Source organism: Coptis chinensis, chromosome 3 (genome assembly GCF_015680905.1).
Source record: "Coptis chinensis isolate HL-2020 chromosome 3, ASM1568090v1, whole genome shotgun sequence".
NCBI lineage: Eukaryota > Viridiplantae > Streptophyta > Magnoliopsida > Ranunculales > Ranunculaceae > Coptis > Coptis chinensis.
In genome coordinates, this window is record NC_141458.1 from 86,218,489 (window position 1) to 86,242,010 (window position 23,522).

General features: G+C 38.9%; 2 protein-coding genes across 2 annotated transcripts; both read right to left on the bottom strand.

Moving 5' to 3' along the window:
* Positions 1-11,755: 11,755 nt before the first annotated feature.
* On the bottom strand, positions 11,756-12,115 carry LOC147511316 (uncharacterized). Its single transcript, XM_086598427.1, has one exon. The coding sequence runs from the start codon at positions 12,113-12,115 to the stop codon at positions 11,756-11,758; it is 360 nt and encodes a 119-aa protein (XP_086454553.1).
* A 2,818-nt stretch (positions 12,116-14,933) lies between these two features.
* On the bottom strand, positions 14,934-22,547 carry LOC147511317 (aspartate aminotransferase, cytoplasmic). The gene is made up of 11 exons (XM_086603035.1): positions 22,178-22,547; positions 21,966-22,099; positions 21,815-21,898; positions 21,627-21,726; positions 21,420-21,540; positions 20,138-20,301; positions 19,812-19,949; positions 17,326-17,447; positions 16,025-16,119; positions 15,288-15,408; positions 14,934-15,198 (listed from the first exon to the last, which is right to left on the bottom strand). Exons 1-11 carry the CDS (start codon positions 22,376-22,378, stop codon positions 15,114-15,116), a joined length of 1,365 nt encoding a protein of 454 aa, XP_086459161.1. The 5' UTR covers positions 22,379-22,547; the 3' UTR covers positions 14,934-15,113.
* Between the last annotated feature and the right edge of the window lie 975 nt (positions 22,548-23,522).

The window sequence follows — 23,522 nt, forward strand, 5'->3', positions numbered from 1 at the left end:
TAGTACACGGAGCATGCCCTGCCCCCTAGTTTGCTTAATCAAGACCGCACCCCGCCCTCAAGCACCTGGACTTCGAGTCAGGCAAGAGCGCGCCCTTCACAGGCAAATCTTGAGCGCGCTCCGCCCTTAAGCGCCTGGACTTCGATTCAGGAAAGAGCGCGCCCCGCGCCTTGGCCTTTGCAGCACTATCCACTTCTGAATTTTTTTTTGGCTTGTGGGTTCTTCCGAGGTTGTTTCCAGCAGCTCTAGAGTGTGTTGTTTGATATGAAGTCCCCTACACTCATACCGGAGCAGTCTTTTGAAGATTTGTTCTCGAGTGACGTACGGATCTTGGTTTCGCGAAGTAATCATACAAGTGGATGGTAGTCTCTAATGGTAAGTTCTGATGAACTTTACTCTCTTGCACTTACATCGTATTTTTATGAACATTGTAAATTCTTTTATCGGATGGATGGAGAACATGTGTTCTCTATCACCATTGATGATGAAACAATGGACATAACCAAGTTCTTGTTGGCCTTTGCTGTTGACCTTCCTATGCCTGCTGAAATCATGGACTCATGGGGCTATTTAGTTGATAACTTCTATGCCTACAACTATGAGTTTTTGCATGAGACCTATGGGGCCGGAATTTTCCGTGTAGAGGACCAAAGGAAATATAATGTAGCCCTTGGTAGTTTGTCCCTTAACTTGGGCACGGTGATGTTCTTTATCATGTTAAACATATTAGGGGAATGACATTTTTCTTCTGCAAATGACGCCACTTGCGATGTTTTCCTTGCTCTAGTTGAGGGACGTCTGCTATATGAACTTCCCAAGACATTAATTTCGAGTTTATCACGAGCCCAGAGTATGAGGCATAAGTATGTCTTAGTTTGTCGAATCATGCTATGTTTCTTTCTAGAGTTTTGTGCCCATTTCACGGATTGGGTTGGGGTTGACATTGTGAGACCCACCAACTGCATTATACGCTCTTTCCGTGCAATGACTTGGCCGGGGTGGAGGCTACAACCTAATTGGGTTGTCCCTTACACCCCATCCGACCAAGTGGCACTTAACAAGTTAGCGATTGTAGATGATAAATGGCGTGAGGCCTGACAAATCATCAAGGCGTGGCAGGATGCAAAGGAACCTCACTTCTGTATAGAAGAGGTTGACAATGCCTAAATGCTGGATATGAGGTAAGTTTTACTTTTTGTTAGTGTCTGCTTATGTCTCAAGCAATTTAATTTTTGTTATTCCCATAACGGGTGGAACTCATATAAAGTTGCATCTGTTTTTATTTATCTATATTAGTATGTTTTAACTTTGTTTTGTAGATGTTCCAAAATTTCACGCGTTTCCATAATATTTTCCTACCATTCTTATTTCTATACTTTGAGGATAAAACATACTTTTGTTTGAGGGTGACAAAGAAACACGCGTAATTTAAGACACCTGTTAGGATAGATATGTGCAATATGCATTTGTTTTCTAATATATATATATATATATATAAAATTTATGCTATATACTTAGGAATACTGGTATTGTTTCTTTTTCTATGATGATAATAGTCTAGAAGTTTCACGTTAGCTTTTGCATTATAATAGTTTTTATAATCTTTGCATCTTCCTATATATATATATATATATATATATATATATAAATATATATATATATATATATATATTAGGAATATTTATCTTATATACTTAGGAATACTGGTATTGTTTCTTTTTCTATGATGATAATAGTCTAGAAGTTTCACGTTAGCTTTTGCATTATAATAGTTTTTATAATCTTTGCATCTTCCTATAAATATATTGTATGAGCATCTATGTTTGTATTGGCAGTAAGTTTATGAAATCTAGGCTAGTATACTTATTCTACAAATCCTGTGAGAATATAGCCTAAAAGCCTTATGAGTGAAATATTTTAGAAATGACACAAGGGAGAAGTAAATTCCGAATAGAGAAATCACACATCCACTTGCTTGATCACTATGCCATATCCTAAGCGAGAATTTAGGCCCTCTTTGGATCGATATAGCCAGAAATTCAAACTTTATGAAATTATTTTCCGCTAGTCGCCTCTCTGAGCCTTTCTTTAGCCTTTCATAAACCGCAAGTCTTTTACCCTTTTACAAAACAAAATAAAAATAAAAATCAGCCTACCCATTTTTGAACGAGTCTGAGAATAGAGATGAAATGAAGAATAAGAAAGAGAAAGACCTTTGAAACCAAGAATTTGTTATTTGCTTAAAATAAGAAAAGTAAGTTTCCATCCAAAGAAAAAAATAATAATAAATAAATAAATAAAATGAAAAGTTAGAACTCCAAAAAACATAATGAAAAGAGTCAAAAGCCAAAAGAAAAAAAATGGCTAAGGATGGAAACAAAAGTGTAGAAGCAAGGTAAGAATAAGGTTTTCTCTATTTACATAATATGAAGACTCTATTATCTCAGACTTGCCATTTTTGAATATCCATTTCCTTCCTTCTTAAATCATCACCTAATCCCCGCAACACCTAATAAAGACTTCTAGCTCAATTAGGAATATGTTAGTATGATAGTAAGTGGCAGATGTGTTTGATCGACTTCGGCTTCTTTATGTGTCATTGAGATTGTAAGGTAAAGTGTGCCCACTGCACACTGGAGTGAGCAAAACTTGAGTGGAAAAATTAGAGTGGTTTTTGTTTTGACATTTATGTGAGGACCTACTTAAGGACGTTATTCCAAAGTTTCAGAAACGGACCTGTTAGTGCATTACATAGCATAGTTCATTATATATATGTTTATCCATAGATGATTGATTATTATGTACATATTAGCTCAGGTTTCAACTTGATTATTCTGTATTCATTGCTAGTGAGATGTATAGATATCTGAGAATAAATAAGGAAACAGTAGTTATATTTCTTAATCGTTGTAGTATAGATAAAGTTTGTGACTATTTTCACTGGAAAACTCTCACGAGATTATAACTCGTCCAATAGGAAATTCCTAGTGGTTTAAGGCCTTATTGTATATAGTCAATGCAATCGCACTCGGCGAAACGTGATTAGTTAGAACTCTATTTTTGGTCACTTATTTTAATATCTCATATTTGTTTGAAGACAAGCAAAATGCTGCTTGGGGGTGGTTTGATAAGAACCCAAAATTGTAGTTTTAACCCCTTAACAATATTGCTTTTAGACCAATTATGTGATTTAAAAAAAAAGAGTTAGTGTTGTTTACGTGCTTTTATGTACTTCAAGCATTGGAGTCAATTATGTGAAGAAATGTGTCCCTTTTACGAGATAAAGGAGCAAAGGTTGGTTGCTAAGAAGTTCTATGATTAAAGGCCAAGATTCAAGGAGAAAAAACCTTTTTAAAGCTCGGTCAAAGCTAAAAAGTCAAAGTCAACGCGGACAGAAATAGTGCATAAAAGTCAGCAGAACTTCCGAAGGCCATATCTTTGGACTCAGACCTCAGAATTGGGCCTACTATATGTCAAAACGACCGGATCGGAAAGAGATTTCTAATGGTCTAAGCTTTGACCCAATCAGAAGAGCAAAAATGGACGAAAATGCTATTGTAGTAATTTTCAGTAGAGAAACCCATTTTGGACTGAAGTAATTATGATGGCTCCAAAACCCATGCACAAATTTGTAGACCTAGTCCTCTTCTATATAAAGAGGACTAAGGCATAACTCTTAATTACTTAGTTAGTTATTCATAAATCTAGATTAGTAAGTTAGTTTTAATATAGCTTGAATTCTTAGACTCTTCTCAATTAGATTAATAAAGCAATTTATATTCTTTCAATAATGTCTTGTTCTTATTTTTTTTATTCTAGTTATGATAGTCTTATGAATTTGAGCTAAACCTCCATTAGAGGGGTTTGATAAAGCCTTGATGAAGACTTGATTGTGTTAGTGTAGACATAGTTGTAAAAATTTATTCAACTTTAGAAGGTAGTTAATTTGCCATGAGAATGGATTTAAATTTTCTCACATGCTAATTATTAGTTCGTAGAGATTGCCATGAATAATTAGGGATTAGAAAGACCCAATCTTTACGTGAACAAATCTATGCTAGTTTATTAAGTTGAATTCAAGGTAGAATCAAATCCCCCTAATTCCCTCTCTTAGAAGTCACATTTTAGTATTGAATTGTTGTAGTTTAATCATAACATCTAAATTAGTTAAATCACCGTCTTAGCATTATTTCATTACGTTACTCTCATTGTTTTTGTTAGAATTAATTAAACTAGGAAACGTTACATCTAAACGAGCTAGGAGTGGAACGAATTCTCTACTCCACATATTGAACGATAACAAGAGTAGAACTTTGATCATATATTATAAAGCAGCATTTAGTTTTACTTATTCATAGCATAATTAGTTAAAAGTAGGTAAAACTATTGTTTTTACATTTATCACAGTGCAAAAAGGGGATCTACGCCTATAAAAGGAGGCGTCTTCTCTATTATTCTCAAAGGGAGGCTAACATTCTCTCCATCTCAAACTCAATCACTCAAGATGAACTACTTCTGACTTGATTCCAGTTCATCAGAGAACTAGATACGTATGCAGCTCAGAATACCGACCTAAACTCAGAACTAGATACGTAAGCAGCTCAGAACACTGACCTGAGTTCAGTAAAATATCTTATACAAACCCTATTCTCCGAGATTGTAAGGTCGTGACTAAAATGTACCTCTACAGTATGTGTAATGAGTTGGTTTGTAATAAATGAAATGCATAGAATTGCCATAATTAAGCTTACTTGAGTATGGGCATGAAATGATTATAAAATATAAAACTGCTGGAAATAATTATATTATCGATCCAGTGCTACCATAGAGATGGTTTCTTAGGTGTTGTTCAAAAGCAATGTGTCGAGAGTGCCGACTGGCACGGGCATTAACTAGTAACCAATAAATTAGAGCAGTAGCAACGAACAGTCGAGGCTTGTGAAATCACAATGTCTTGAAGGCGAAATTGCCGTCGGTATACGCTGACGGCCTTTGGCATACACCTCCCAAGATTCAACGACCAATGATCCCACAAGACAGCACTTTAGCGGGCTCTAGGAACTCTCAGACGCACTTCAACATAAGTAAAACATAGTTTTTAAATATAGAGAAAAAATAAGTAGTTTTTTTTTTGTGTAGTTCGACTGTTGATGTTATAGAAGAAGATAAAGATGAACGTTTAGCCAGATCTACTAATCACGCAATGTGATTGAGGAGATCATGCGTGGAGGAAAAACGTGGTTTGACTACTTTTAATACAAAAGAAAAAGCTCAAAAATCGGTTTTGCAAAAACAAGCACATTCCGGATTTGCACCCCCCCCCGCGCACGCAAGGTACATGCACATTAAGGTTTTCTAGAGCTGCCCCGTGTTTGGGAGGCTCTAGGCGCGTGAGCACCCTTATATCTCTCTAATCCACTACACCTATGCAAAGACTTGCCATATAAACATAAGAACCTCAAGTTCTTTATCCATTGTTGAGGGGAATAAGCCTAAGTCTAAAAAGACAAGGCTTGGCCTAAAGAGGTTGTTGTGCCACAAGACTTGGTATTCCTTTCCAGTCTCATCAAGTAGAGTGAGAACAGTGTGCTTTAATGGATTGTAATTTTTTACTTTTCTTACACTGTCTGTTTTGTTCTTCTGGTTTAGTTTTATCTGCGGCTTGTTTGAACTAATCGTGAATCAAGAATGAATTGCTTGCAGTTTATGTTTTAATTGGGGTTTTTTATGGTACAAGCACTGTGGAAATGAATGAAGGGAAATTCCAAGTTGGTTGCATGTGGAAACTTTATTTTTGTTGCGAAATTTGGTGGAATCTATATCTTGGCTTTACGGTTTGGATGGATTAATGCCTGTTTGATTGCTTAAATTTGTTCAGGATTCCTGAAGTTATTTGAGATGCGTTATTACTGTAGTTCTTGTTGATCCCCTACTGTACCAGTTATTGAGGTTTCATTTTGAGGTTGGTTTTTGAGATGGCCCGTACCAAAGGAATTGAGGGGGAAAAAGTGGCATCAGCCTTAGATGTGTTTACTGTTTTCGATAAGGGAAAAAACATGCTTCAACTAAAAATGTATGATATTTGCAGCAGATCATAGTTTTCCCCTTATGTTCTGTTGCACTCGCAAACGCTCATAACTGCATTCTTTTAGTTGTTTGAAGTTCGAACATTTTTTTGTGAGCTGTTACAAAATGATGTCTACTCCACCTATGGTTTCAGAAAGCCAGAAAAGATGCCTCGCCTCACCACTATGGAGGATCTAAATTTGATATAGCAGAAATTACAACATAAATTGAAATATTGAATGCATGTGACTTGAATTTCATCGTATACGAATGTACGATTATGTTGATTTTGTTTTAGGGCATCTCCAATGGGGGTGTAAACCGTATAGAGTGGAAATTTTACACCCCAAATATAAAAAAACTCTTTCCAATGGAGGTGCTATACCGTAGGTAATAGTGTATTAGCTAATAGAGAGGGTGGGGGAATTCTCCCTCTCGCTATTAGTTAATAAAAAGCCCGGACGTCACCTAAAATAACGTCTGTTTAACTTAAAAACTCGGACGTCACTTCAACACACGTTTGAAGCTTTATTTTTCTGTTTGCGACGGTCTAAGTTCGTCGCTCAGTGATATATTAAACTTAAAAACACAGACGTTGTTTTGAATGACGTTTGAAAGTGGACCACTATTTGTTTTAAGCTTTTGCGACGGACCAAATCCGTTATTTTACATTATTTTGAATGGACTGTGCCAGTTTAAGTCCGTTACTATCTATTTTTACACATTTGCCTCCACCTACTATTAGAATAGCCACAAATAGTAAATATACACTTTATGTATTTGGGATTTCTCTAGAGTGTATAATCCTAATGGCGCCTATGTAGAGGTGGATTTTTCCACTCTCCATTGGAGATGCCCTTACTTCGTTTGTTATTAATTTGAGAAGAAAAATTATCGAGATGGTTAGAATCAACGAATTAGACTTCTTCCCCTCGGATATCCTTTTCTGCCTTGTCGTATAATTCTTGCAAACTCTTGACTTTCTTCCGCAGTAATTATTTATGCATATCGATAAGGCTAGTTTGGAATGCCATGACCACCGTCATCTCAGATTCATCCAACTTTTCCACTGATTGCGCTTCTGCTTTAAAGCGTGCTAAAAAATCCTTGAACGATCCCTTTTTCCCTTACTTTAATTGGAAAAGAACCGATACTTGCTTTGGTTTCACCTATGGTGGCCATAATTTGTTAGGAATTTTTCTTCGATTTCTCAGAAAATGGTTCCTTATTGTATCCAACAAAACCACTTCAGAGGAAAAAAAATTGGGTGGAATTATTGTCAAACCACTCGCCACGGGATAATGGATTTCAAGCCTGCCGAACAGTCCAAGAACCGGTGGATTCTAACTAATTATATTCCTCAACAAACCCAGACAATTGAGTACTTCAATTTGTGTAGAAAACCTTATCCTTATCAATAATATGTTCAATTTCCTCCTATATCATGTTACATAAAATTGTGTGAATACGAGATTTATTGACTTTCAGTGTAAATCTCATAGTATCCCAAATGGAAATTGATATATTCTCGAAAAGTTATATGTGAATTTCAGTCATCCGCATATAAGCATATTTGAGTTTGACAGGTTTTTGAAGACAACTATAAATAATTGAATATAGGATATTACCTTCTTCGCATCAATGCTGCAAGTGTATCTATAGATTTTATACCCGTTCTAAGCTACAAATGGTCACGCCAAAGAGAGAGCCACAAAGGATGCAAAAGCAGGGGCCGACGTAGGAGAGGGTTGGACCAGGATTCAGCCCGGGTCCTTTTGCTGAAAAAAGAAAATACTATACTACCTAAATATAACCCAGGTGAGAAAATAAAACTTGGTTGTTTCTAGACCATTTCATAACTAGTTAGCTAGGGTATGACAATACTAATAGATCATATTTACTATGTATTCTCTTATCGTTCTTTTAGCTGGCCGATTTCCACTTACATGGTTTCCACAAGATTACAAGAATACGTAACCAAGCTCCCCATAACTTCAATGCAACTCAGACTAGATACTGCAAAATGTTATCTTGGATGAACATATCAGTTAGTTCTTCAACGGAAATGCCATATTTGCTTTTGGCCATGGACTGAGCTACACCACATTCAATTACAATAGCATTTCAGTGACTCCTAAATTTATTTCATTTGAATGATAGTTATCGATGAGATACAGACAAGTCGGGTCCTTAAATTGCATTGCTTGATTTGGTGGAATGTAGGCTTTAGATATGTGAAAATTGTTGTTTGAAAAAATTGAAATGTTAATATGGTTCGTTGGTTATGAAATTTTGTATCTTATGTGTTAATGTGTCGTCGTGTCAAGATGTACTGTTTTTCTTCTTTGGATTTGAATTTTGGTGCTTGTTAGAATCGAAATTGTGGAAAGAAATGATTTTGTCGCCTGCAAGACCTATAAAATACCGTTTAAATAGTTTTACTTTTTAAATAGATTTGTAGTCGAACTTGATTAGATATTTTGATGAATTAGTATATATTTGGCTACTTGTGAATTCTGGTGTTTCAATTGTTTCTTTGTAATGTGTCTATTATTTTTTTTGTTCAAGACTCTTGCTATTGTTGTTTAGCCCGGAGAGAGTTGAAATACTGGATCAGCCCCTGTGCACAAGTTTGTTTGGCAGGCATCATAACAACTTCATTGAAGCAACAGAAGCATGCACTGAGAACCGTCTTGGTTTCAAGTATAATTACTAAATTGGAGATTAGGGTCATCAAAATTATAAAATTGTTCATGCATTGTACAAAATCATTACATTGGAGATTAGGGTCATCAAAATTATAAAATTGTTCACGATTATGCATTGTACAAAATCATTACAGGAGAAAACCAAAACGTTGCAAATCTGTTTAGTGCGAGTGTGCACAATAATCAACCAATTCACACAACACGCATTTAGTCAGTGTTCTAAGGAGGGTTTAATGTTTAAGATTAAGAAATCTAATCTCAAAAATGTTGGACTGTGTAAGAACATAAAAAAGATGCACGGGCTGGAAAGACCCATGGGATATTCACATTCACCCAAGGGATGAGCAGAGAGGAAATGCCAGAGTTGCCATGCCACACTCCAACACTAGCGAATAAAAAAAAAACGAAACAGTGGCTTCACCCACTGAAGCATCCTCAAATTCTAAACATGAATCCACTTAATGCATTGACCCTCAAACTATTTTTTCTACAAGCTCCTCTTTTTTCTTTCTTCCTTTCTTTTTCTCTCTTTTCTCTCGCTCTTTCTTACCCTAGCGGCCTCCTCGTTTTCTCCTCATCTTCTCTTTTTTATAGTCTCTCCCCTCTCATCTGGACCGCCCATCTGTCTGTTCATCCAACGACTCTCCTACCGACCGTACACCTGCTGCCCCGTGGACTAGAGTTCTGTGGTCTTGATTCGCTGCTCCTCATTGTCCTTGCTTATGCTGCCTCCTATCCCCTACAACGCGGACTTAGTCCAATATTGCTACATCGTGCCACTACAAATCTCCCTCTCATCCTCGGTGCTCGGTTTCTCCAACCTTCCCACGCGTATTGTTCTCTCCTCCGACCCAGGAATTGTAGCTGCTACATATGCTAGGGCATCGGAGTGTCTGTTCTCTCCCCGGCCCAAGTGAAGGAAACAGAGTTTTGTGAATTTCTTAGCTCGTTTATGCACCACATCCAAATATCTTGCCATCTTGGGGCATTAGGCGGAAAACCCTCCATTCACTTGACATACCAATAAGTTTGAATCAGAATAGACTGTTAGCTCCTTCACTCCCAAATTCTCAACCATTCTCAATCCTGCGATCACCGCTTCGTACTCTGCCTCATTGCTGGATGCCGCGAACCCAAGTTTCATGGTTTGCTCTATTCTGCTATTATCAGGTGTAACTAACATGACTCCTATGTCGCTGCATGCGTCGGTAGCCAATCTATCCACGAATACCCTCCACCTATTCATCTTATCCCACGGGTCTAGAAGGTCTGGCTCACTCTCCCGTTCCGGTTTCATAATCATTTCTTCTCCCCACGTGGGATCCTCTGCAGGAAACTCTGCCAGAAACTCATCCACTGCCTGCGCCTTCTCCGCGGTTCTTATCTGATATTGTATCTCATAGGAACTCAGCATCACTGCCTACTTCAACATTCTACTAGATTTTTCCGTTCTCAGTGCTTGTCTCAGAGGCAAATTCGTTACCACCACCACCACATGTGCTTCAAAGTAGGGTTTCAGCTTCAGGGTTGAAAAAAGTAATGCCAAGGCATACCTCTCGATCCTACTATATCGCGTCTCTGCATCTAACAAAGTCTTGCTCTGAAAATATACCGGCTTCTCCACCTTGTCTACCACCCGAACTAGAACCGAGCTGACGGCATACTCAGTGGCCCCCAAGTACAAATACAACTTCTCCCCGGTCTCGGGCCGTGATAGCAAAGGCGCTTTGTCCAAATATTTTTTCAATTCTTGGAATGCCTCCTCACACTCCGCTGTCCATACAAAATCCGATATGCTCCTCAATAGTTGGTACAATGGTCTGCACTTATCAGATGACTTGGAAATGAATCTATTCAGGGCCGCGACCCTTCCTGCTAACCGCTGTACTTCCTTCACACTCTGTGGAGATGACATCTCTACCAAGGACCTTATCTGCTCGGGGTTAGCCTCGATTCTCCTATGAGTAACGATATACCCCAAAAACTTTTCTGTAGTCACCCCGAAAGTACACTTCTCAGGGTTCAGTTTCAAGTTGTATTTACGTAGTATCCCGAAGGTTTCTCGCAACCCCTCTATATGTTCCTCTTCTGACATACTTTTCTCCACCATGTCGTCTATATAAATCTCAATTCCCTTCCAAATCTTGCTTTCGAACATTTTCTCCCCCAACCGCTGGAAGGTTGCCCCTGCATTTTTCAAACCAAATGGCATCCTCGTATAGCAGTAAGTACCGCCCTCCACCACAAACGAGGTCTTCTCCTGATTTGGCCCATACATCGCGACATGATTATACCCCATCGATGCGTCTACGAAGGAAAATATCTTGAACCCGGTCGTCCTGTCCACCAACTCATCTACTCGCGGCATGGGATAGCTGTCCTTTGGACACTCTAGATTTACATCTGTAAAGTCCACGCACGTATGCACTTTCCTATTCTTTTTTGGTACCGCGACTATATTAGATAACCAGTCCGTGAACTCTACCTCTAGGATTATCCCCGCCCCTTTCAATCTAGCGACCTCTTCCCGGATCCCTTCAGCGTATTTCGGCCTAATACTGTGCATCTTTTGCCTTACGGGTTTGACGTTCTCTTTCATATGTAAGTGATGACATGCGAACTCTGGGTCCAACCCTGCAACATCCTCTATTGTCCAAGCGAAGACATCTCTATTATCTGACAAGAACTGTATCAACTTACCCCTCCACTCCTCGGGCAAACTAGATCCTATCGACGTGAACTTCTCCTCTTCCCCTATCCCAATATTCACCACCTCTATCTCATCGAGCGACTTTGGATCCGCCGCTGTCTCACCCTCCCCCTCCCCCGAGGTGCATTGTAATTGCGATGCCAGCCTCTTCCTAGGATTGGAAGCCTCTACTTCCGATCAACCGCTTCACGGTTCCCCGATGACTATTTTTTACCGCAACTTGATCACTGTAGAACTCGTACATGCCAGTAGGGGTAGGGAATCGTATTACCTAATAATACGTTGATGGGACTGTCTTCATCTCGTGAATCCACCGCCTTCCCAAGATTGCATTATATTGCGAAGCTGAATCCACCACCATGAAACGGGCGAAGACTGTCACCGGCCCTGTTGTCACGGGAAATAAGAGTTCCCCTATGGGCTCTGTCATACTTCCGTTAAATCCATACAAATTAGTTCGCGAAGGACGCAGCTGCTTAGGATCAACTCCCATTTCCTCCAAAGCACCTTTGAACAACAGATCTACCGCACTCCCACAATCAATCAACACCCTTTTCACCATGTAATTCTCCATTGCCACTGTAATGACCAATGCATCTTCATGTGGTGAGTCCACTTCTCGTAGGCGCATTGCTAAACACGATTCTATCCTTTTCTGCCGCTACCACCGCTCACTATCGTGGCCTATCCGTTCTCTCATTAATCTGCTGGATGCTCGCGGTCCACCGTATCTTGTCTCTATGAGCGTTATGACTCATAACCTCCCCTCTGTAAATCACGTTGATGGTTCCTTCCCAGTATCCTTCCCTGCGGCGGCATACGCTCCTCATTCCGACCGTCTCTCACAAATTCTCCCATCCTCCATTTTTTCACCATTCTTTGAACCAACCATTTTAGAGCGTAACAGTCATTTGTCTCATGATTCCTTATCTGATGGTATGCACAGAAAGGCTTCTCTGGTATCTCCATTGGCACGGTTCACGGTCCTTCATACCCCGGCAGATTCTTTATTAAGGGCAAGATCTCACTGAGCGGTTTGTTTAATGGAGTCTATTCCATCTCGCGGTATGGCTTTCTCTCCCTGTACTCTCTTCGGATTCCTTCCCGGCTTCCCTCTGCTCGTGCTCCATACCCGCGGTATCTCCCACTTTCTTTTTCCGACGTCCCCACTTTCTGGCGTTCCCGATCCTTCTCCAAAGACAACACGGCCTTCTCCGTCCTCTTGGAATCCTTCTGCATAGAATCTTCTTATCTTATATACTTTTCCACTCGTGGATACAGCTCATGTAGTGTCGCAATCTCATTCTTGGCTACGAATTGGTGCACTTCTGTCCCCGAGCGCAAGCCTCTCTTAAAGGCTATCACTGTTGTCCTCTCATCCAAATTTTCAACTTTCAGTGTCTCTGCCTTGAACCGACACAGAAACTCCCTAACTGATTCCGTAGATCTTCGTCGCACATTGAATAGAGCCGCGATGTCCATCACCCGCTTTTTCTAATATATGAAGTGATCTATGAACGCCTGCTCCAACTCCTGGAAATTCTTGATGCTCCCCACTAGTAGTCTGTAGTACCAATCCGACGCCCCTTCTTTAAAACTAGCCGAGAACATCATACATCGCAGACCGTCATACCGAGACTCCTGCCAGAGTGGCATCTGTTGCGAAAATGATGAATGTGGTCCGCTGGATCCCCTTTGCCGTCATACCTCTCGAACCTCGGCTGGGCGAACCTCTAAAGCCTATATGTCATCTGCTAGCGGGTTGCGATTCAACCCAGTCACCACCTGACTGGCCGCTCCCCCGCGCTCCTTCGTCTGCCGCCGGTTTGCCTCCCTATCATTGTCTATCATTTCTTGGACTTGCTCCATTGTCAACCCCGCTACCGGATTTTCCATTAGATTCGGTCCGGGCACCTCATCTTCAGATCCCTCATTTTCGGACCCCTCGCTTAGCTCTTCCCCAACCTCCTCCTTCATCTTCTCTCTCTTCTTCGCAGCTCATCGTTCTCCTCTCTTAGCCTCTCAATCTCCTCTCGCATCAGGCGTGTTTCTTCCGCTGCTCGCCCTTCTTCTAGTTCTTCCCCCTCCTCAATCACCGCTTCCGGCGTCGGCTCATGAACCCTAACCTTCTTTGGCCTACCCACTGCTATCTTCGGTGCCATTTCTAAGTTGCTTTTCTCTACTCCCCACAGACGGCGCCAAATGTATTGACCCTGAAACTATCTTTTCTACAAGCTCCCCTTTTTTCTTTCTTCCTCCCTTTTTCTCCCTTTTCTATCCCTCTTTCTTACCCTAGCGGCCTCCTTGTTTTCTCCTCATCTTCTCTTTTTTATAGTCTCCCCCCTCTCATCTGGACCGCCCATCTGTTTGTTCATCTTACGACTCTCCTACCGACCGTACACCTGTTGCCCCGTGGACAAGGGTTCCGCAGCCTTGATTCGCTGCTCCTCATTGTCCTTGCTTATGCTGCCTCCTATCCCCTCCAACACGGAATTAGTCCAATATTGCTACATCGTGCCACTACACTTAACTATGACGGTCTGGGAACGATAACCTCGCATATAGAGTTACTGCATCGTTTGATATTTTTTGGTTGGAAATGTTAGTCCATTTTTTTGATTAATGCTAGTGAGATTTTGTAGGAAACTGCAAGAATACTTACAAGCAAAGGTGCTCAAAACATATATCGTACAAACCAAACATCTCTACATTATATGATAGCCGGGTCTGTAGGAGGCACACTTCTCAACCGAACAGTGTATTTTAATCTCTTTATTTTAAGATTTTAGAACCACCTCCCTTAATTATTCTAATCAGCTCTCTCTTTTTTAAATAATTTACAAAAAACTCATTCATTTTACTGAAATTAGAATTAACTTCATATTATTTAAAATAATTTAGAAAACCTCTTTTATGACACTTTAAATTATATTTGCTTAATAAACGAGTAGGGTGAAGCTCGGCTCGATAAGCTCAAATACCATCATCGCAGTGTAAAATAGCTGAGCTACTCGGGCTTGGCTCAGGCTCGTTCATATAATATATGAGCCAAACTTGAGCCTGTATTAAAGTTTGTTTAATAAACGAGTTGAGCCTAAATTAGTGAAACTCGACTCGATTAGCTCGAATTCTACCCCTACCCGAATTACCCGGTGTCGTGTGATAGATTTGAGAAGATTTGATAATGAGAAGAGAAGATTTGATAATGAGAAGATTGCAATATATGAGTATTGGTGGAATTTGAGAAGATTTGAGAGGGAAGAGAAGTTTTGAGAGTGTAGAATGTGCGAAGATTTGAGAAGGCAGAGAAGCTTTGAGAGGCAGACAGACATAGACAGGGAACGGGACACTTTTTTTTCCTCGCCCTAATTAAAGAGACCTCCCTACGGTCGGTTGGATCATTGTGCAAGATTGCAAGACTTTCAAAGCTATATATGAAGAAGTTAAGATTCAAGATAAAAATTATATATTGCTTTCCCTCAAAAACTTTGTCCAAAACCCACAAGTTTTTTTACATACTTGCTGTGGCAGTCTCAACTGGCCCATGATTGTTTCAGGATTATAGAGGCACTTATTACTAAAACATAAAATGGTTTAGAATCGAATAAACAAAAGGCCACACATCAAGTCTAGGCAACACGCGTAACAGCAGCATGTATAGCATCTGCAAGGTGAGGGACTGTCCTAGAACTGAGACCTGCCATGCTTATCCTCCTGCACAGCCAAATACATACAATGAAATCTGGAGAAACAATTCATGCATAACAAAATTTATTGGCTATAAAGTGAGAATGGCTGAATACCCATCAGATGTCATGTAAATATGGTACTCTTTCGTCATGAATTTGACTTGCTCTGTGTTCAACCCTGTGAAAGTAAACATACCGATCTGCTTGATAATGTGACTCCAATCACCTGGTGTACCTGCGAATTTGTTAAAATATAAGAGCACCATAGTAAATTTCAGTAATCAAACAACTGACAAGCACTGTCGATGAGGATCTTTCTTTCTTTTATTCGTCGGCTTAAGCCCTGCACCACCAACTGTTTTTCTTCTTTTCCATTTCCTTGTACTTTGGTGAAATATCTATCAAGATCATTTGCCAGTGACTCTAGCAAGTACAGTTGAGGTCAAATACTCCATAAATTACTCTAAACTCTCACTTTCATGGCCTTCCCCATGCAAAATCCAAGCAGTTTCGCCCTCGACTGCTTTCCTTACTTCTAAATTCTAATCACTCTTATGGCTCTCCTGTTAATATTTCCATGAACTTTCTCAAGAACTCATACACTACAAACTATCCTCTTGCCCAACTCAGCCGTAAATTTGCTTCAGAACTACAAAGAACAACTACAAGCTAGTAGAGTTTCTTATTTGTATAATAAACAAAAATGGGATGGAACTTCTGACAGGGTGGTATTTGGTTGGAGTATGGACCCATAGGGAAAAATAGCCATTCCGGAGGCTCAAGGGTCGGTTTGACATCCAAATATGGTTCAACAACACCAAAAACAAGAGAGGACACTGAAATATCTATACCTCTGGCACGTAAAGCATCAAAGAGTTGTTGACGCATGCTGATAATGCGGTCAGCCATTGCTTTCAATTCGACAGTCCATTCGCTAAACATATTCCTGCAGAACAAGTATCACTCCGAGTTTAGGAAAATGCTTAAGAAATTAATGCTCTCCAGTGCATATTTAACGACTACAAAACTATCATAACAGTACAATTTCTAATGTTATCCTTTCTAGGGGATATGATACCTCTCTGGTAAACAGGTATTGCTTTACAGTCATAATACTATTTTTCGGGACGAAGAGTGAACTCTGCAAGGAAGATTACTTTACGGATTACAGCTACCTCGTTCATCGAGGATATGCCGACCATTTTTCCTGTTTGGGCGAGCTTATCCATATATCACCGGGCATCGAGTTTAACTTGCTAACTCCATCTATCCATGACGATCACTTTTTCTCTCAGTTTCTGAACATTGAGTTGACTTTATTTTGAGTATTGGATATGTTCCACACTCTATACAATAAGAAGGGGCCAGCCTTCCCCAACGCCTTGTTACAGACTAACAGGGTTACACCAACCCTCATGTGCCATTGGGCGGTACCGCATGTCATATGGCTTGTTCTGGAACCTAGTAACCCTCATGTTTACAGAATGATGGGATGGTTTAGGTTATCTAAGCTTAACTCCGGCTTTTGTCTTTCTAAATGCAGCTATCTAATCTTTGGCTAACAATGTTTTCAACTTAAAATACTTGGGGATCGGCTGTACTAGGGAATAGGGATCGGCTGTAAGATTCAGCAGAAACCGTTTAAGTATAGCAACACTTTGAGCATATAGTAAATAAAGCTCATGTGAATGTTTCTAAGCTTAACTCCGGCTTTTGTCTTTCTGATTGCAGGTATCTAATCTTTGCTAACAATGTTTTAATCTTAAAATACTTGGATATCGGCTGTACTAGGAATAGGGATCGGCTGTAAGATTCAGCAGAAACCTTTCAAGTATAGCAACACTTTGAGCATATAGTAAATAAAGCTCATGTGAATGTTGAAACTCCCTATGTTTGGAAGTCAGTTCTCATTTATGCGTCCAAACTTAGACTTGCAATGGCTTTGTGTTACTTTCTAGTGCCTTCATCCATATTTTGGGCACATAAAGATGTTTATGTACTTTCGTTTCATTTAATGAATAGTGTGACTTACCCAAAAAAAAAAAGATGACCAATTTAATTAAAACGTAGCAACCAAACAATAGGGTTCATGTTGTAGAAGCTACAGTTGAGCATAAGTGATTACTGAATCAGCGGTTTCCCTGACTAGTACCTGTCCTTGAGAATTGTAGCCACAATAGATGCACCATGAATAGGAGGATTGGAGTACATGGGCCTGATCACGAGTTTCAGCTGACTCTCAACTCTACTTGCTACATCTGTGGATTTACAGACCTGAAAAGTGGAATTTTAGCAACACATTACTCTTAAAACTATACAGATTCTAAATGCTTTAATTAGGAATATAGTCAAAATAACAGGTGCCAACTAGCAAAGTTGGTAACCCCTCTGGGTGATGATACCAGAGGTCTGGGGTTCGAACCCCGCCGTATCAATGAGTTACTGATCTTTTTTAAAAACAGATTTCCCAAAAAAAAAAAAATAGTCAAAATAATTGACATTGTTGTCTGCCTCCTACTTATAAATATATAATTTCCAGGTTCCACTGAGACGTTATTGTAGCTATTCGTATTGTCATAAACATAGGAATACCTTTTGGACCCAATTATTTTGGCATATTCAGCGTTTGGCCCTAACTTTTTGTTTATTCATTTTTGGGCCCACTTCCGTCAGTTGACTCAGTCAACACAACTTTGACCGAGTTAACCTACGGAAGTGAAGCCAAAAACGAATAAACAAAAAGGTTGAGGCCAAACGCTGAATATGCCTAAATTAGTGGGGCCAAAAGCTAATTAACCCTAAACAATACAAGACAATTAGAGTATCGAGAGACAACTTTTCTTTATCAGTTTCACTACTTCTATAATCATCCCACATCATTAACTGAAGTGAGCTGACTAAAAGCTACTTAACATCAAGTCTTATAAAGAGTAGATTCCCTTACTAGTCAGTTCCAGTCTTATGGTGAAAGTAGACTGAAACGCGTGATATGGTACTTCAAATACTCCAGATTAGGACAACTCTAAACTGGACCCAAAATCAGCAGGTTTGGTTTGGTTCTTAGAGCATCTTTAGGAGAGATCCAAAAAAACACTAAATATTTGAACCAAACCAAATATCAAGCAACTTCAGGAGAAACATCAAATATTCGACACCAAACCATGCGCGGCTTTCACAAAACCGCACAAGAGACCAAGCCTAAGCCCACGCGATTTTCGGTAAACCGCGACACATCAAAATTTGGTGTTCGAAACACTACGAGACAGAGGCCCAAACTAACACCAAAGCCCACGCGGTGTTCGTAAAACCTCACGGTTTTATCCAAAGCCGCGAGAGAGATTTGATATAGTACCAAAGCAAACACCAAATTTTCACCGATGTTGTGTTTTTTTGGTGTTTTCATCAATATATGTCTCTCCAGAAGATGAAAAAACACCAAATTATTGAAAATTTGGTGTTTGATGCTAGAATAGTGTCTCTCCTAAAGATGCTCTTAGAAGTTAGCCTGATTGACCCCCAACTATACCTATAGTTTTATTAGACTTGTTTAATGTTGTCTCAATCAAATTAGCTAATACAGTAGGTGCTAGAAAAAAAAATGATTGTTAACAGTGAAAAGTAAGGCAAATTAGGTCAATTAATTTGGAAAACGGGTCAAATGTGAACCAACCCAATCTTACCTGCTAGCTTAGAGGATCAGGGATTCTGTTTCAGGTTTCACAATCTTGGCCCACTGAGTGTACATGTTGGGGTAAGTGCCTTCTAGCTTAGTTGGTAAAACCTTTGGGTGATGATACCAGAGGTCTGGGGTCTGGGGTTCGAACCCCGCTACACACAATTGAGTTACTGATTTCTTTAAAAACAGGCTTGCCCACACATTTTTAGTAGGTGCCGACTAGCAAAGTCGGTAAAACCTTTGGGTGATGATACCAGAAGTCTGGGACTCGAACCCCACTAGCATCAAAGAGTTACTGATCTCATTTAAAACAGACTTGCTAATTAAAAAAAAAAAAAAGGTATACATTTTGGGCGGGAATCAAATTGATTTGATTACATGCCACGATAGGGGTTGCTTATCTAACTGGCAACCCAATTTAGACCCAACACAAACCCGACTCACCCACCAAATACTCAGAACTCCATTTAGACTAATAGTGAAAGATCAAGATCATATCCGAATAGGCACTGTTTTTCAATCTGAATGCCTTAGCAAGGTCATATTCTCATAAAAATAATATTCTTGACCAAGAATATAATTCAATGAGCAAACAACTTTGAAAATCGGGCACACATTAGGCTGTTTGGGAACTTCAAAAATACTAAAAAATTTCGAAAAAAATATCGAACCACTTAAGTAAGGAAAGTGTTTATGAAATTATCACTGTTAATATATACTTTATATGCGTCACTATCACTGTTAATCTAGCCATCAATCCATGAACATCAATCCATGAACCACCTAAGTCAGAAAAGTGTTTACGAAATTCGTTAGTTTTTAAATCTTTGTGCTCTAGCTGTTAAGCGATCATTGTCCACATGTGAAGTTGCATGCAAAAATATTGAAAAACTGCCCGGAGAAAAGAAGATGTTGAACAAAAACCATATAGATGTAAATAAAAAATAGTCTTGGTGTCTCACAATGCTGAGGGCCCCAACACGTTCTCCATATAGGCCCATGTTCTTTGCATAACTCTGTGCTGCGAAGCACTCACCACCATCTGCTACAAATATGCGGACAGATTGCGCATCCGCATCCAGGTTTCCACTCGCAAATCCCTAATAAATTAACGACGACATCAGAAAACTCATGCTTCTGTTTGTATACAATTTGAAATACTCACCAGTACTAATCACCAACATCCTCCTCTCAAGTACTATTTATTACACGAAAAGAAAGGGGGAAAATAAGATACAAAAAGAAAGAGGATATATATCCTCCTAATACTAAGTTCATCTACAGTCACCTGATAAGCACTGTCAAAGAATGGTAATAACCCTCTTGATCTCATCAACTGCCTGATCTGCTCCCACTGCTCGAGTGTTGGATCAACACCAGTTGGGTTATGAGCGCATGCATGAAGAAGCACTATCGCTCCTGATGGAGCAGACCTAAGGTCTTCTAGCAGGCCTGTTCACAGATAAAGATATTTCATTTACTTGACATGTACAGCAAGATTTAGAAGCAAAAGGAAAAATAACAAAGTTGAAAATATATGTTATGCACATAAAGATGTTTACACGCTAGAGGGAAGGGGGGATATTGTTTACTCGAAGTTATTTAAAAACACACCACACAGGTATAGGTTTCCACAAACAACAAGGCATACATGATAGACTTTACTTTCATTCAATTTAGTTTTCATTTAAATAAGGTTCTTAAGTTAAAAAAGCGTAAACCCTTAAGACAGGGAGTTTTTCTTAATTTAAATAATTCTGGATTAATTAAAACAAAACATAGTATTACAAGACAACCAAAAAATTCAACAAAGTAACTTTTGATCAAGCCTTATCCTGTCATGGTAAGATATAAGATAACTAGTATACCGCGTGGCAGTGGGGAGTGAGCGGAGCTGCGGGGGGAGAGAAAGTTGGGTGATGCGGGGGAGAGAGAGAGATGGGTGAAGGAGAAAGGGTATTGGGGGCGAAGAAAAAATAGGAGAGAAGTTGAGGACAGACAGACAGAAACCAACCAACTTGGTTTTTGTCCGCATACCCCCTATTCTGCCAAGATCGTTCGCTCCGCTCACTCGATTACTTTCAATACAAACTCGAATCAAGAGATATAGGCAACAGAATTATCACTTATTGTGGTAGTATTCATCTTGCAATTTTGAGAAGTGGGCACCAGTTCTACAAATTCAAACACCTCAAACAAAATAATTTCTTTGTGCATGGGAAGTTGATAGTTGATACATAACCCTGGTTTGAACATTTATGCTTTGAAAGAACACATTTTCTCAACCCCCAACACTTTACTAAATTTCTCGAAAAACTTCCACACGTAGCACATAGACGAATTGTTTCATCTCAGAGTCTCCAATTTCAAGTGGTTAATACGATATTAAAATATCAAAATTTCTACAGCAAATGGATTACAATATTTCTAAGAGCTTAGCATTTTTCTTTATGACAGCTAAATATTTTTAGATAATGCTGCATTTCCTTAATACAAATTCATACAGAAAAAATGACGAATCACTAATCAAAACATCATTATATACACCAAACAGATAGATAATAACAAACCTTGAAAGTCCAATCCACGTGTTGTTGGGTCATAATAACGGTAATACTTAACAGATAACCCTGCTATGGTAAAAACTTTTGGATGGTTCCCCCATGTTGGCTGAGGAATGTATATCGTGCGCTGACATGCAAAAAACACAATCAACCATTAGTTGTACATCAAATTAGTAACACAATTAAATTCAACGAACGAAGTAAGATTATTACTTCATGGTAATGCCTTGCCAAAAACTCAGCTCCAACCCTTAGTGAGCCTGTACCGGACAAGCACTGTACAGTCACGATCCTGTTCTCTTGAATCGCAGGACTGTGACATTTCCAACCAGAATATATAAACTCAGCCAATAAAACCGATAAATCAATCAAACGATAAAATCAGTAACTCAGAATCTCACCTATCATTACCAAAAATGAGCTTAGCACTAAACTTATTAAAATCAGGTAATCCAGTAATAGGAAGATACTCCTTCACACGTGACCTGATCAATCATCAAAATTCCACATCAATAATAACAATAACCAAGAAAAAACATTTTTTTCATTTACCTGTCATTGAGAATAATCTGTTCTGCTCTTCTGACCACATCTAAAACAAGAGGTTTTCCTTCCTCAGTTCGATAAGCACCCACTCCTAAATTCAACTTTATTGGACTTGGATCTTTATTATAAGCAACCGTCACCTTAATAAAGCATCAACAAATAAATAATAAATTTCAATCATTCAAAACAAATAAGAATTTTGAGGAAAAAAAAAATACCCCGAGAATCGGATCTTCGGGACCTTGAGGAATATTAGCAAAGACAGAGTGATTGGTATTGAAGGCAGAAGTTGGAGATGAAGAAATGATAGTGGTTTGAGAATCCATTATTATTGAGTTGGAATTATTTTGGAGGTGTCTTAGAAGAGAATTTAACCTGCGATCAGTTGACGACGAAGATGAATGAGTTTGTGGGCGCATTTTAGTGGTTTTATTATTAGTCGTAGGTTCCTTTTTTGGTTCTGGGACCGTTGTTTTTAAAAAGGAAAGTTTGGAGGATGTTTCGTGGGGTCCATGGAGATAAGTGTGGCGGTTTGAACCCGCGTCATTTTTTAGTTTATCGAGAAAAGGCACTTTGTCCAAGATTATCGTCTTCATATCTGGCCCATGGATTGTATCAAAGCATTGTACTGGAAATTACATTGTTTTTCAAATATAATAAAGAGCTCAATGACGAAGAAATTTTATGCAGCATTTCTTATGATTTGGAATCTCTATTGAGTTCAGTACCTAAGTATCCGATGATCAAATAACATGAATGGGCGTCCCTAGAAGAAACAATACAGAATGTTAGACCCTAGTTACTTAGTTAGTGAATTGTGGCCATATATAGTTAGATCAAGCAATTGACAATTGTAACAATGGTTGCAACGGAATAGAATGCATTCGGTCTCACTGCAAGATTTAGGCTTGTTGTTGGAACTTGGAACTCAAAATTTCAAAGTGCTGAAATATCAGTGTTGTAGAGCTGTAGAAGTACTTAGGAAAGCAAATAAAGGCATGACAATAAGCAGGGTTGCAATCCTAGTGTAGATTCAAAACTAGCCTGTATCATTGTCACCAAGTTCGGCGTTTTTTTAAAAAAAACGCGTTTAAAACCCGAGATATTGGCAACTGCCCGGTTCCAGCAAAGATTAAAATCCGGTTTTTCAAAAACCGTTTAAAACCCCGAGATTTTCAAAAATCTCCCGTTTAAAATTTTTTTTTTTTTAATCTAAAAGAATAAAAAAAAAAAGGGGTTTTGGAGTTTACCATTTTTGAAGAGTGGACGTTAGATTGACTTATCGATGGTTCGACCAACCAGGTTTTATTTTGTTTTGGACTATTAATAATTAATTATAAATTTTAAAGTTATTAACTTATTTGTAGAACTTGATTATGCCATTATCGTTGATAATTAGTAATATCTTATTTATTTAGCAAATCGTTTTCATCTTGAATCAATCTAAAACTTATAGTATTTGGATGAGTAATGATAATTTGATACTTTTATTTGTATTTGAATTTTTGGATTTCATTTTTTTATTATTTTTATTTTTATTTTATGTGTCAATTCTTTTTTCCA

Coding starts and splice junctions, on each gene's coding strand:
- LOC147511316 (XM_086598427.1), bottom strand. CDS start 12,115: ATGCGCCTACGAGAAGTGGACTCACCACATGAAGATGCATTGGTCATT.
- LOC147511317 (XM_086603035.1), bottom strand. CDS start 22,378: ATGCGCCCACAAACTCATTCATCTTCGTCGTCAACTGATCGCAGGTTA. Junction 21,899..21,965: donor CAGATTATTCTCAATGACAG/GTAAATGAAAAA, acceptor ATGATTGATCAG/GTCACGTGTGAAGGAGTATC. Junction 19,950..20,137: donor TCTTTGACAGTGCTTATCAG/GTGACTGTAGAT, acceptor TTAATTTATTAG/GGATTTGCGAGTGGAAACCT.